Source organism: Lytechinus variegatus, chromosome 12 (assembly GCF_018143015.1).
Source record: "Lytechinus variegatus isolate NC3 chromosome 12, Lvar_3.0, whole genome shotgun sequence".
Lineage (NCBI taxonomy): Eukaryota > Metazoa > Echinodermata > Echinoidea > Temnopleuroida > Toxopneustidae > Lytechinus > Lytechinus variegatus.
Window position 1 is genome coordinate 32,279,454 of NC_054751.1, and position 14,705 is coordinate 32,294,158.

Sequence of the window (14,705 nt, forward strand, 5' to 3'; positions counted from 1 at the left end):
TACATAAGAGCCATGTGCTTGGAACTAAACTAATTCTCTGACGTAACGAGTGTGGTGGGTGGCCGTTTTCGTCCTCTTTTACGGTGGCCTGAAAACTCCGTTGTAAGGTGTGTTGGTACCCCTCACAAAATCGATATGAAAAATACGTATTCATAAACCATCCAACATTTATAAAGTTATAATGAAATCTAAACATTTTTCACTTACAGCTGAATGCTATATTAGATAATGAAATAGTGAGGATTTAATGTATTACTCGTTCATTTATTGCCAACTATGTGAAACCTGTCCTTGCCCCACGTACTGATATTTGTGTCAGTGGAATTGGAAGGGGTGGTATTCCTGTGAATTAACCAGGCATTTATAGCCAAAATGTAACCATACTTTGAAGGTTGTGCTGAATTTTTTTGTCAGTCTTCACTATTGTTTATTGAAAATTCGCTGCTGAATCCAAAATGATAAACGTAAATTGCGCACACCGCCACTGCCACTGGTAGGCCTAGATCTACCTGAACAATTCATGTTTGCCATTTGGATTTTTGGAATCAGCTGTGCCAGTGGCAGTGATTGAGTGAATTAAACTAGCCAGGACTCTGAAGGCTTCTAAGTTAGAGAATAAAAATCATTTATTAACATATGCTTAGGGCCTACTCTCAAGTAGCCAGGTGGCTTCTTGAGATGTTTACGCCGGCATCTTGTTCTTCGACTTCGCCATCGTTACCCGACGCACGCGTCTGTATCATTGGTGAAGAACAACAATAGGAAACAAGATGGCGGCGTAAACATCGGGCAAGTCTCTTCCGTCTTTTTACAATATTTTTCTCATTTTTTTTATGAATTCTTGTTCAAAAAATAATGAGAGCGTAGAAATGTCAGAAATGAAGTTTTATTTCATGTAGGCCTACATGATTTTAGGGCTAGATTTTTGAGAAGGAAAGTAGAAATCTCAGTGGTGAAAGTTTCAGGTTTTGCCTTCCCATTTATCTGCAAGTAGGCCTAGGGCTACCGCCCAAAATAAAAATTCCAAAATCAGAAACTTTCGCCCCCGAGATTTCTAACGTTACTTTCCTGTAAAAAGATTTAGATGACAGATCTAACTTTAGCCCTAAATGGCTAAAAAAATACAAATTCATTTCCGATAATTCTACACTATTGATTTTATTTTTCAACAAGAATTCATAAATAAAAGAATATTACAAAATATGGAAGAGACTTGCCCGATGTTTATGCGCACACCGCCATTTTGTATCCTAATTCCTATTCTTCCTGAACGTTGCGCATACTCGGTAATATTTTGTCACATTCGAGCGAGAGTGCGTTGTGGTTAAAGTGCGTCTTACTCTTAAGCTGATGCTATTCATAGGCTTATTCACAAGGCTGTAAAAAACAACTGAAAAAATGCCAATTTCTTTGTTTCTTGAACCTTCCTGTAATCCTTTAGATCCATCCAAAATTTATGCTGAGACATTGAATGCTAGACAAATTCTGAAAGTGATAGTGAGGTTGTGATGTGGGGAATGTGAATGTTTTTTCCTCTCCTATGCTATGCTGGGAAAGACACGGTAGCATAATATGATATCGTGATGTGTACTGTATCATACTTATGCAATGTACAAGAATGACAGTGCTGTGAGTGTGTAACACTGTGAGGTGAGTGTGTAAGTGGCCAATATCGGAACCTTACTTTCTTGCTATCAAGTACGGTATCATTTGTAGATGAATTGATCAAGAACAGCAAATTTCTGTATACCGGTAATCTCTCTATACTTTGAAATCTTTAACCTTTATTTTCATTTCTTGGTACCTCAAATATGCATGCAAATGTGAGGATTTAGAAAGAGATTGTGATGATTTTTTGTTGTTGTTGATTAGTCCAAAGTTGGGGGTGCGGTTAATCCACAGGTGCGCGTTATAGTCCGTTGTGGTTTAATGTAAAGCAGTAGAAACATGATTACGGTAGATATCTATTACTAGATCTAGAGTAGACTGACATTTTCCATTAGAAATGTTAGAGTTGATCAGCCTAATTTGCATATCAATGAGCCATGAATACTTTTGTCGGGTGTCCTTATTTGCCCTACCAAAATGCGGCAAATGAGGCCTGATTAAAACATTTTATGTAGTATTCAAAGTAAAAAAATTGTTAAGTTGGGTTGATACAATCACTAAATATTTACTGGTAGCAATCATATCATTAACACTTAGTTATTCACCAAAACACTCCCATTTATGGATTGATTTATCAATCCAGTCCAAATTATCCAATATTATGGAAAAAAGAAGATTCTATGATTGTGTTTTCTACTGTCACAGAACTGTTATTGTGTATGTGTGTGTTATATTTTGGCAGTGGACACAATATATGTAATCAAGTGTGGTAATGTCTAACTGCATTCTAAAGTTTTGACAGAGTTTTAACCCTAAAAAGACTGGGGGGGCTGAATCAGCCCCCCCCCGACATTTTTCGTGATAAATCCGCCATGCAAAATTTTTTTACCGCGTCGCTCTCTGACTTTTCACATTCAAGTCTCGTGCAACTTTTGAGACCAAAGTTGCGACCCCCGGGTACGCGGTTCCGAAATTACGCATCATTTTGTTAGTGCATGCAGACCCGAAAACGTGAATTTGTGTACAAATCCAATGCAATTAGAGTTTTTAGCCAAAATTCATAAATGTATCGTTATTTTTCCTTTTACTGATTGAAATCAATCAATTCCATCTTATTTATGGTCCAAATAAAGTCTCAGACAAAGTCGAAAAACAAAGAAATACATAAGAAATTTAGAAAATAATAAAAAAATACATAAAAAAGTAAATGTGATTTTGATTTTTTTTTGTACATTTGATCAGATTTATATAAAGTGTCTGTGTACCAAAAATTAGCATGTTAAGGGCATTATTTAGTTAATTAAAGCAAATTTTGATTTTACGCATAAATTAGCATAATTAATTAACAATGAGATTTTTCATAGAAAATGATCTTGTTGTTTTTGTAGATTATGCCATGGGTAACGCACGTGCCAAGTTTTGTCACGATCGAAGGCCGAGATCACAAGGGGCGGGGCTGAATCAGCCCCCCCCCCCCCATCTTAGGCATCGAAATAGCCCAGTCTATTTAGGGTTAAGTATACACTAATCTGGGTGGCTTTATTTGCCCCATCAGACATGTTGAGTTCATAGGCATCCAGTCAGAAAAAAAAGGGAAAGTTGTGAACTTTACTTCAGTTCTGGCATGCACAATAATACCTAAAACAAGTAAACTAAGATAAATTTGATACACATTGTGTGGTTACAGTACTCACCTCTCTAAAGTCTGTGGCAATGCTACTCTCAAAATTTTGATTTTGAGGTGCTGCTGGGTTTGGTGGTCCTCCTGGCCATGTGCACTGGGTTGTGAAGTTTATGGATATAGTTTATGAAATGTGGACATAGGGGTAGTCAAGTATCACTGAAAAGTCAAAGGTTGCATGATCATGGTCAAATGTCATTTAGGGTCAATGATCGTATTATTGTGTCATTGTTTGAAATGTGCTTTGTGAATAATTATTTTATAGTCAGCACTGCTGCCATATTGAATTGCATGATGTAGGTGAGACTGCCAGGTCACTCCACTTGTTATCAGTTAAACTGAAATCCAAATTTTATTAATTCGGTATTGGTAAAAAACTCTTTTATCATTTTTTTTTTCACTACAGCACCATGAAGCGCAATCCATTAGTGTCATCCTCAAGGAGGAAGAACCGTAAGCGTCACTTCAACGCTCCGTCCCATGTGAGGAGAAAGCTGATGAGCTCACCTCTCTCCAAGGATCTGAGGCAGAAGTACAATGTACGCAGCATCCCCATCCGCAAGGACGATGAAGTCCAGGTGAGTCATATATGATCTACCTCGGGAGTACACTTCAGGGAGGGCTCTAGGCAAATTCACCCCTGAAATACTCAAAAGGGCCCCTGAAATTCCCCATTCACTGCAATGCTAAAATTTATCCAATGTTGCAGATAAAGCTAGAATGCTAATTTTAGGTAAAATTATTCTTTGAAGCATTCTTAACAATCGCAATTGAAACAAACTTTGGTTTGGAAATCAATTTCTTATGTATTTTATTGTTTTATGAATTTATGTATTTCTTTCTTTTCAGTCTTGTTTTTTTTTGTTTTTTTCACCAGATTTATTGCACAACCTTTTTGAAGCATAATTATTATGCTAAAATCAATTGATTTCAGCGGTTTAAAGCAAAAATAATCATATCTTTATGAATAAGATGAGAAAACTCAATTTGCATTGACTTTGTACACAAAATCAGGTTTTGGAACAATTTTTGGTCTGACATGCACTTACGAAATGTTGCGTAATTTCAGAACCGTGTACCCAGGTGTCGCAAATTTGGTCTCAAAAGATGCGCGAGACTTGAAAGTATAAACTCTGTGAGTGGTGCGGCAAAAAAAATTCGCGCGGCGAAATGATCGCAGAAAATGTTGGGGGGTTGATTCAAACCCCGGTCAGTTTAGGGTTAAAGCTTAACCCCATAATGTCAAAGCAATTTTACAAAGCAGATAATACAAACATTTAATTGGTAATTGTATTACCTCATATAATTGTTTTCATCCAATTCAAACAGATTACTGTGTTCCCTAGAGGTACAAGTTTGGCAGAATTACATGTATTTATTTTGCTTCCTATCTGCAGGTAACTCGTGGACACTACAAGGGCCAGCAGATTGGCAAGGTTGTACAGGTTTACAGGAAGAAGTTTGTGATTTACATCGAGAGAATCCAGAGAGAGAAGGCCAACGGTGCCCAGGTCTATGTAGGAATCCACCCCAGCAAGGTAAGATCACGTTATCGCTATAGGTGGTGATTTTTAAAAAATTAATTGCTAGGAAATCATAAATGCTTGTAAGCAAACAACCAGAGGACCGTCCTGAGGCTAAAGTTCCTCTCTAATGGTCCGCGTAGTGAGGATTCCCAATGCGCCAAGTGTAGGGACAGTGCTTTTTCGTTTAAAAAAATTGCCTTTTCCGTTTCAGAAAATCGTAAATTCCGTTTCAGCATGTCAGAAAACGGAAATTCCATTTCCGCATAGACTTTGTGTACACGGAAAATAGGCAATTCCGTTTACCATTCAGTAGCAATATATCACTCGCGCTGGTCAAAATTTGTATCTGCCACTGTACCCACAACGCAGTAGAATCAGCTCTAATCGGATCTATGCGGGTACACAAAATATTTTGACAAACACATTTGACATAAATACATCCTTACCTTTCACATTATGGGCATTATTTTTTTGTTAAATTTTATTGATAGTTTGGGGGGTTTTTGGACATCGTTTCGACCAGTCAACGACTTTAGCCTATCCGCCATTTTGGATTTCAAGACCGGAATATCGTGCTGTTACATCTTCAAACGTAGAGGGCAGCAACACACAACCGTGTTGTTCGCATGTGAATGTTTTCGACACGGTGACCCCGCCGCCGACCAAGACCCGGGACACGGGCGCAAGGCCCATGCGCAGGGTACGATCAAATGTGATGGAGTCAAGAGCAGTCATAATGTGTGGATTGTCATACTTTGTAGTGAAATGAGATTGTGTTTTGTGAGGTTTTGTGGCCATTTAGTATTCTTATTTTGTTGAGATTTGGGAGTAATTACTGTTGCTGTTCTGTATATACTGAGGAAAAATATGTTTTCCGTGATTTTCCGTGTGAAAAATGCCACTTTCCCTTTCAAAAGGCAATTTCCATGAATTCCGTCCGTTTTCTGCAATCGCGGAAAATCACTGTCCCTACAAGTGGGAATCAAGGATACCCGGGTTACTAAAATCCAAAACTCAAGCTCGAGTGACTGAGCTATCATGCCTCCTGGTGGATGTTTCAATTAACAAGTGACTTTACGAACAACTGGTGATCCTTTCGCTAGGTAAATGATGTACACAAAATTTTCATTGATATTTTAGCATACAAGAAAGGATCACCAGTTGATTGTAAAGTCGCTAATAAGTTAAAAACAGCCTTATGAAACGTCCACCTGGTTATCTATCTGATGATGTTAAAGGGGAAGTTCACCCTGAAGAAAACTCTGTTGTAAAAATAGCAGAAAAAATAGTAAAAAATATTGGTGAAGGTTTAAGGAAAATCCGTTAAAGAGTAAGAAAGTTATTAGAGTTCAAAGTTTTGGATTTGTGACGTCATAAACGAGCAGCTGCCCCATGTGTTATGTTATATAAAATGCATGAATTCCAAATTTTGTATGGTTCCTGATAACTTAATTTTGTTTTCTATTCATGATCGGGTGTGAAATGATTTGTCTATTGATATACAAAAGCTACAGTGAAAAATAAGCCTGAGTCGAATCGATTTTAAAATCGGTGTTCGATCGATGTCATCGAACACCGGTGCAGATTTTGCAAAATCGGTGCATCGAAAAAAAAAAAATAAAAATACGTCGGCCGGCCGATTCGTTTGGTTTACACAATCAATCATCAAAATATCAGTAATGTCCAACTTTACTACTACTTACTTGATTTCTATTGCCCCCAAAATGAAACCGAATGAGTAATTATGATGCTATTCACCATTAATTTGAAGTTTATTTCGATCATAGTTCGAGTCTTACTCGTCTGCTCGTGCCGAGATAATTTATGCACGATGAATTCATGAATGGAAGTCATGGCCACCGATCGTGCATGCGCAGTACTGTTCTTTAATCAAACCAGAAAATGGCCGGAAATTGACGCGATCAACGTAAAATAAATCTTGCTTTCATGAACAATATTAAAATCATGACCATAGAGCATTATTTAATCGTAATATTTAACAATAATTTGCATATGATAATCATTAATATGAATTTAGAGCTTGATGTGAAACGTTTGTATTTCGTTTCAATTTTCAATGGCGGACATCTCATGACGATCGACTTGAGTCGAGCTAGTGCACTTGTCTAAAAAAAATAATCATCACGTCAGGATTGATTCTCGAACATTGTCTACATGCAAAAACTCTGTTCAAGTTCGTAATATCACCATATAATAACATTTAACATGACAAAACAGAGAAAATTGCGTTTGATATTTTTTCTATCAATTTGAAGCTAGTTTGTGCCCAACTTTGGGCTCTGATTTCATGAATGGGAAAATATGTCATACGTCATCAAACACGCATGCGCATTGTGCTTATTTTCTCGGAGCTTGGAGGAGACGTCCAGAGATGGAATAACAATAGAAATAATCCCAGTATTATGTCTTCCATATGAACATAACATACTTTGCTGACATCGTCAATATTCTTAGTATGACCATAAAATCTTGTTAAATCGTAATAATTTAGATGAATTTAGGGCTCGATTCGAAACATTCGTATTTATTTTGATCGCATGCTCAATTGCGTCTAAAAAAACTGGATTGTCATCAGGATTAATTCTCGAACATCGTCATAACTCATATTCCACAATCTTTCCTCACAATCGTTATATCAGCATTGAATAGCAATTCAAATGACCATCCAGAGAAAATCACGTATTTATTCCCATAAATTTATTTGGAGCTCATTTTGGATCCAACTACACAATCTCAGGCAAGTTACAGCGCTCTCCGTTGATTGCACTTGTTTGCTGGCGCTGACGCCAAGCACGCCTGTCGTTTCGGGAGAGTGAGTGTACGGAGCTGCGGACGGGGCTGGTGAATGGACTGCGAATGCTAGTCGACCGAAAATCATTCGGATCGACTCTGCGTGATTCATGTCTTTATTATTGTTTCATTTTGAACTTATATGTTGTCATCTGCAAATATCATTGTTGAAGATATTTTGGGAAGAATTCTGCTTTGGTCCCCGGCCTTTTTTGTGTGTTTTGTGATCATGGAAAATACAAACGAACTTTGCTCTGTCATCTGCTTGTGCAACGCTCACCCGGCCGGCCAACGCCAGCGCATACCGTCAGTGCGTATATATGCAAAGCGCATCGCATCGACACAAAAACAAGACTAAATTTTCCCCGCCTTCAATATTCGATGCATCGATGTTCGATCGAATTAGAGCTGTCGAACACCGGTTTTCAAAATAATCGATATGACTCAGGCTTAGTGAAAACCATCTTCAATTTTCTGAGAAAATGACATTTCATTGATTTTTTACCATTCGCTATGTAGGAATGCTGCTCGCATATGACGTCACAAATCGAATAATAGAAATTCTAATAACTTTTTCATTATTTGATGAATTTTTCTCAAACCTTCGGCAATATTTTTTATTATTTTTTTCTGCTATTTTTACAATAAACTTTTTGTCAGGGTGAACTTCCCCTTTAATAATGTTAAAAAAAATCAGTTATGGGGCAGATAGGGCAAACAAATATTACGTAGGTGTTTGCTTGTAATGTTAAATCAAAGTATGCTCTTGTTGAGATGTCAGGACACAATTGCTTTTACTTTTGAAATGCACTCTGTATTGACATCAGATGTGTGTTTCATCAACATTTATATTAGCTAAGAAGCCTTATTACTTTGGTAACTGTCGGATAAAACGTCCGACAAGTCCCTTCATGAAACCCTCCCCTGGGTCCCGTTTCACAAAGGCTTGTTGTACCGGTAATAACAATTTCTAAAAGTTTATTATCAGCCAATCAAATTGAATGATTTCTGTAGCTTTAAACTGTTATTGCAAATTTGCCATTATAATAAGTTTCATGAAACAGGTCCCTGACTGTGAGAAAGCCCGATTCTGAATAAAGTATTTCAATATTTGATTGTTTCAGGTTGTTATCACCAAACTGAAGATGGACAAGGACCGTAAGCTCATCCTGGACCGTAAGGCCAAGTCTCGCCAACTCGCCTCAGACAAGGCCAAGGGCAAGCATACAGAAGAATCAGTTGCCATGGCTACGGAATAGATCCAACTCTCAAATCACAGACTCTTTGATATCTTCTGGAGACACATCAATACACATCCCACAAACATTTCTTTACTGGATTGCTTCATGGATCGGTCGAGATCTTGATACACACAAACTCTTTGGTTGTTGTCTTTGTATGGTAGGCAATAAAATATGGTCATCATCAACACAACAAATTTTTTGTGACTTTTCAGTCTGATTTCTTGTTCGTAATTTTGTAGTCTATTCTTGGTTATCACCAGGAATGAAGTCGAGGCCAGAACTTCTGAGTCCCAAGGCCAATGGAAAAACCTCCTATAGACTTTGCACATGTGATTTGGCAGACAAAATCTGGCCTTGACTACATACCTGGAAATACATACTCATGTGGGCCATTCTTGGTCACGTGTGTGACAAAAATTATGACAAATCATGACTTTAATTATAAATCTATAAATATGAGAGATTTATGAATAATTATAAAGATTTTGAATGTTTAATTTCATTTTACTTTGATTAAACTTTCAAATCATGTTTCTGTATGAAGTCCCACATGTGATGCACATCCTTTGACCTCTGACCTTGAACCTGTATCTTGGAGACTGCAAAATATATTTCCGAATGATCGCTGACTAAACATGTTTAATGTAATCTATGAATTAACTTATAAAATTATTAGATTTATAACTAATATTTGTCATAATTTCGGTCACACACATGACCAAGAATGGCCCATGTACATGTAATTCTCCAATGAATGAAAACCAGAAGGCACAACAGGCTTTTACGCTTCAAGACAGTTCAATTCCACTTTGTGATAAAATTGAAAATTTGAAATGAAAATGAATTTAATTTTGGATCATTGAGTGCAACACATTTCAGAACCAAGTGTGTTTCTGTTTGTGGTAACTCCTGTAGGAACTCGGCAGGACAGCAATTATTGCTGGTAAACGCCAAGCTGGTATAGAACCAGTTACCTTGGAAACATTTTACGTCTAGGTTGATAAGTCATAGCGGCTGACATAATAGACGACAGATATCACTCTTGGGCCTTTTTATCAAAGTGGAGACAATGGCAGAATTGGGATTCGAACTCACAACCTTGTGATTATGAGTCCAATGCTCTAACCACTGGACCACACGACCCGGTCATGTGGTTTTTGGCATAGTCTAGGCCCGTTGATTTGATTCCTACCTTGCCATGTACAGCAATCACCATGATCTACATAATCCCTTCAAACAGTTTTATGAGAAGGATCAAACTTTGGGTTCACTCTTCACACTATTAACATGCTGAAAACAAGATTTTGCCAAAGCCTACCAAAAGTGGAAATGGACTGAAAGTGAACATGATTGTAATTCACTTTACTCATTCTGTAGAGCATTCCCACAAGCAGTCATATTGGAGGATAAACAATAATATGATATAGGATTTGAATAGCGCGCATATCCACCTTTCTAGGTGCTCAAGGTGCTCCTATATTACCCCGGCTAAGCTAGTCTACCGATTCTGGTGTGCACAGCTTTTTGAGGAATTACTTCCTGCTGGTACCCATTTACCTCGCCTGGGTCGAGTGCAGCAGTGTGGATAAATTTCTTGCTGGAGGAAAACACGCCATGGCTAGGATTCGAACTCACGACCCTGTTTGAAAGGCGAGTCAGAACCACTAGACCAAGACGCGCCCAATAGAACACATTGTATCACAATTGTAGTTTTATGCAAATTACTCCATCACCATTACTGCCTGCATGTAGGAATATACTGTGGCAGCCCAAAGACAAGGACACATTTCACAGAAGAGTCACATAAGCTTAATTTTCAATTTCAGTTTATTCTTTGACATAAATAATTGTTCATATCTGTGTGTGAACAGAATAGTTGAGGTTATTTTATCAAAGAGTATTGCTAGATTTAATAAGGTTATGTACCTGAACAATTGGAAACTGGCTGAATATTCTAGTAGTACACAAATTTTCCATAGACCCTTCTATAAGGCTCATTCCCCAATGGGTTAAAGTACATTAACTGCATAATGGATCTCACTTAAAATACAAGGATAACCTGAGCTTACAAAATGTAAATATGAAATAAAAATAGTGGAATGTCACTGAAAAGTACTATGAAAAAATGTATTAAATCCACAATTTGCCCTATAATATGAAGACATCAATATCCCATTAATGCAAAACCTTGTAAGAGCTCATATTTTTCAACTGGTGGGGTTGGGTACATTTATGGCGCAGTCACATTTCCCCTACGGCGGCTGTATGGAGAGTAGAAAACGGCCGTTATAACATTTGTACCAGCAACATGTAAAATAAAAGAGCTGTTTTTGACTCGCCGCAAAGGAAATGTGATTGCGCAATTAGGGATGGAGGAAAGGGGGAGTTCACACCCTAATTGCAAAGCATTTTTAAAGATGAAAATTTACAGAAGCAGGTTGGGTATAAGATGACTAAAAATTGGTCAAAGGATAAAAGTTGCAATCTCTATGTAACAATATGTATCTGGACAATTGACTACTAAAATGTCAAAATGTATGAGATGTAAATTGTACATACGATAATATGTATGCAAAATACAGTCCCAAGAGGTTTTTTAAAAAAATGTAGAACAATTGAGATAGTTGTCTATATAACCAAACACCTTTCTTTATTTTTGCTCACACACATGAATGTTTTTTTAAGAACATGAATTAATACAGGGTAAATTAACAATCAAAATTAACAATCACAAAGGTAAATTGAAAGGGGAAAAAAAAGACAACCTTTGAAATAATATTTGAGAATGCATCTAAAGCAAAAGCCGTCCTCAAGAACATTTTAATCTGCCATCCCATGATGAAAGAAAACTTGATATTTTTTTCCTTCAAAATTGACCTTTTTCTTGATTTGGGATATTTTTTAAAGAATAAAATAGATGCTTCAAAAGCAAATAAATTTATATATTTCCACATGAAACAACTGCACACGTTCCCCACATAATAGGAAAATCATTCTACAGAGTTCCTTTTGACATGAAACAGCAGTAGACCTATACTTTACAAATTACCCTAAGAAAGGTGCAAAAGGAAACCTTTTTGCAGCACACATAAGCATCATATCAATATACCTTGGCAGTAATTACAAATTGCATTACACTTCTTGCATCATCGGAAGGTTGCATGAAATCAGTTTGTACTTGATAAACTATTGAAATCTTGGCATATGATTGGCTCGGAACAAATTTGTAAGTGACAAAGATGTGCCACGACACTTCATTGCAATGTTATTTGCTAATGATATCATCTATACTGTGAAAATATTTCAAAGCTTTATCATAGTAAATGGAATTTGTCCACTGTGGTGTGATCTTGTGATCTGTTGGCAGATTACAGTCCTTTGGTGTATCCTTGACTGAGCTTACAGTAAAAATAGTGCTTCACATCTAATATTTCTGACAGCATATACTCTATCATGGTTGAGTAACACACCAAAATACACCATAAAGAGCACTCAATTCTAAGTGTATAGAGAATTATACAAAATTAATTAGAACTAGAATTTTAATTCGTCATGAGGACGAATTAGGTGATCTGTCTCTGATTTTCATGATCATGAATACAATCACCATGTTGAGATCAATACGATGCTCATATTGAAAACTAAACTTTTATTACGAAAAGAACATGTTGAATACTCTAAAAAAGAGGGAAATGAGGATATGTGAAATACATGTAGGTGTAGGCGATACACATTGTACATGTTATAGGCCTATTAAAAACGATTTTAACCTACTTTATTGTGCGATATTTGAACTAATATACCTTGTAATGGTGATTAAGGAACATTTGCGAAATGTTGAAAAGAAAAAAAAGAAAAAAAAATTTATGTTCACTTTTGGGTTCGAACCCTCTACCTTAAGGATGCAAGTCTGGTGCCTTACCCATTGAGCTACACACTTCCCATAGACTTAACACATAAGCAAAACAAGAGGATCTGAAATCCAACTTTGCAAGTGAAATACGGGCATGATCCCGGCATCTGATCGGAAAATGAAGACCACACTTGCGATAGCTTACAATCTCAGCTAGAACATACTCCAAGCTCAGAGAAAACCAACAAATAGAAATGGAGATATGGCTTGCGAAATAGAGGAATGTAAAATCCAGTTTTGAGAAAAAATCATTTACCATAGAGATTGCACACAAAATGAGCGAAAATGACATGCCTCTATAACTTGCCATTTTTCAGGATGATCCGATCCTTAAAATGTAAATATACCCATCACAATAGAAAGAGTATGTCCTCAGCTACAACGTAGAAAAAAACTGAGCAAAAATTGACCAATATTAACAGAGTTAGAGTCAAATTTGCATAATTACGATGACGTCATAAGTAGCAAAATGGGAATTTTGAGTTCCGACGCCATTTTGATGACGTCATGATAAAATTTCGGGTCAAATGTGACATGAAATCACATCTCCCATCCATACTCTTTTTGAATATGAAAAAAAAAATGGGGGTCAACGGACTACCTTAAGAGCTATAATGAATTTTATATAGGCATGTTTTTGCACATATATTGTCTATGGTTAGTGCGCGCGCGCGCGTGCTGTAAACTTTGATGGAGGCTAATTCCTTTATTACTTGTCGTAGAAGGTTGATCAAGGTATCAAATTGTTCAGAATTATATTATCGGTGCATGGGAACGCACGCGTCACTGTGTGCGCGCGCAAATTTTTGAAATGCTTAAAATTACGTGATTCGTACTCTGTTTTGGTCAAAAAGTGATTTTGAGCATTTTAAAATTTACATGACCTTTGATGACATGGGCGGTTGACCCTTGACCTGAAGTTAATGTGATGTAAATATTGTTAATTTTCAATCATTGATAATGAAGATATGATTGATAATGTGATTTTACAAAATGGCGTCTAGATGACGTCATGATGACCTTTTGACCTTGAACTTGCTTTATACACATCACATGATAAGTCCCCATATCTGATGATATTTTGAAGATTATTGACAATGTAGATTTTGAGATTTTGTGCTCACAAGAACAGGTGGGAAAATAAAAATAAATAAATAAAAAAGAAAATTCGTACGAAATAGTTGATCTGTCGATTGACAGATCACCTAAAAACATGGCATGAAATCAAAAGAATAAAAGGTAGATCACCCAGATAATCACATGAAGTATTGCATCTTGTTCACATACATTACTAGTATTTCTTTATACTGTACCAGATTGTCCAGGCAGTGATATTTCATATGAATGTACAATGTGATATAAAACAGTATCATAAAGATTCAGAACATAATTTTCATTTACAGCTACTTCTCAAAAATGTAAAAATATGGAATGAAAATATGTACTGTATTGTCCCCAAATAATTACTCATATACATTTATAACAAATTTGTTATAAAAAATGTATAAATCTGAGTTTGTATACAATCTCTATAATGAAATATAACACACAAAAATATATTTATATATCAAAAATATATGGAATGTCAGACTCTATTACATACTAAACATGAATGATTTTTGAAGCAAAAAGCTCATGCATGTCACCCATATTTGTAAAATTGACATTCTACACAAGATTCAGTCACAACTGACACATTGATTAGAAATGGATTTTAGGGTATCAACAAAATTTATAAGCTCATGATTAATTATATTTTCATAATATTCAACCCGACATTCAACTGTCTAATTTATGATATAAGGCATACTGTTCAACAAGCTAACAATACATCAGTCAGAACTAAAACTGATTGATTGCATTTCTATGGTAAAAGCTATTGCGGTTCAAATAGTTCACAACTGCATAGATACCAACTGTTT

General features: G+C 36.4%; 1 protein-coding gene across 1 annotated transcript; it reads left to right on the forward strand.

Moving 5' to 3' along the window:
* Positions 1 to 9,054, forward strand: LOC121425505 (60S ribosomal protein L26-like). The gene is made up of 4 exons (XM_041621578.1): positions 1 to 107; positions 3,696 to 3,867; positions 4,687 to 4,827; positions 8,751 to 9,054. Exons 2-4 carry the CDS (start codon positions 3,700 to 3,702, stop codon positions 8,883 to 8,885), a joined length of 444 nt encoding a protein of 147 aa, XP_041477512.1. The 5' UTR covers positions 1 to 107; positions 3,696 to 3,699; the 3' UTR covers positions 8,886 to 9,054.
* Positions 9,055 to 14,705: the final 5,651 nt, after the last annotated feature.

Excerpts from the sequence above, each read along its gene's own strand:
- LOC121425505 (XM_041621578.1), top strand. The coding sequence starts at position 3,700 with ATGAAGCGCAATCCATTAGTGTCATCCTCAAGGAGGAAGAACCGTAAG. Across the intron at positions 3,868-4,686 it reads GCAAGGACGATGAAGTCCAG|GTAACTCGTGGACACTACAA; the intron begins GTGAGTCATATA and ends TCCTATCTGCAG. Across the intron at positions 4,828-8,750 it reads TAGGAATCCACCCCAGCAAG|GTTGTTATCACCAAACTGAA; the intron begins GTAAGATCACGT and ends TGATTGTTTCAG.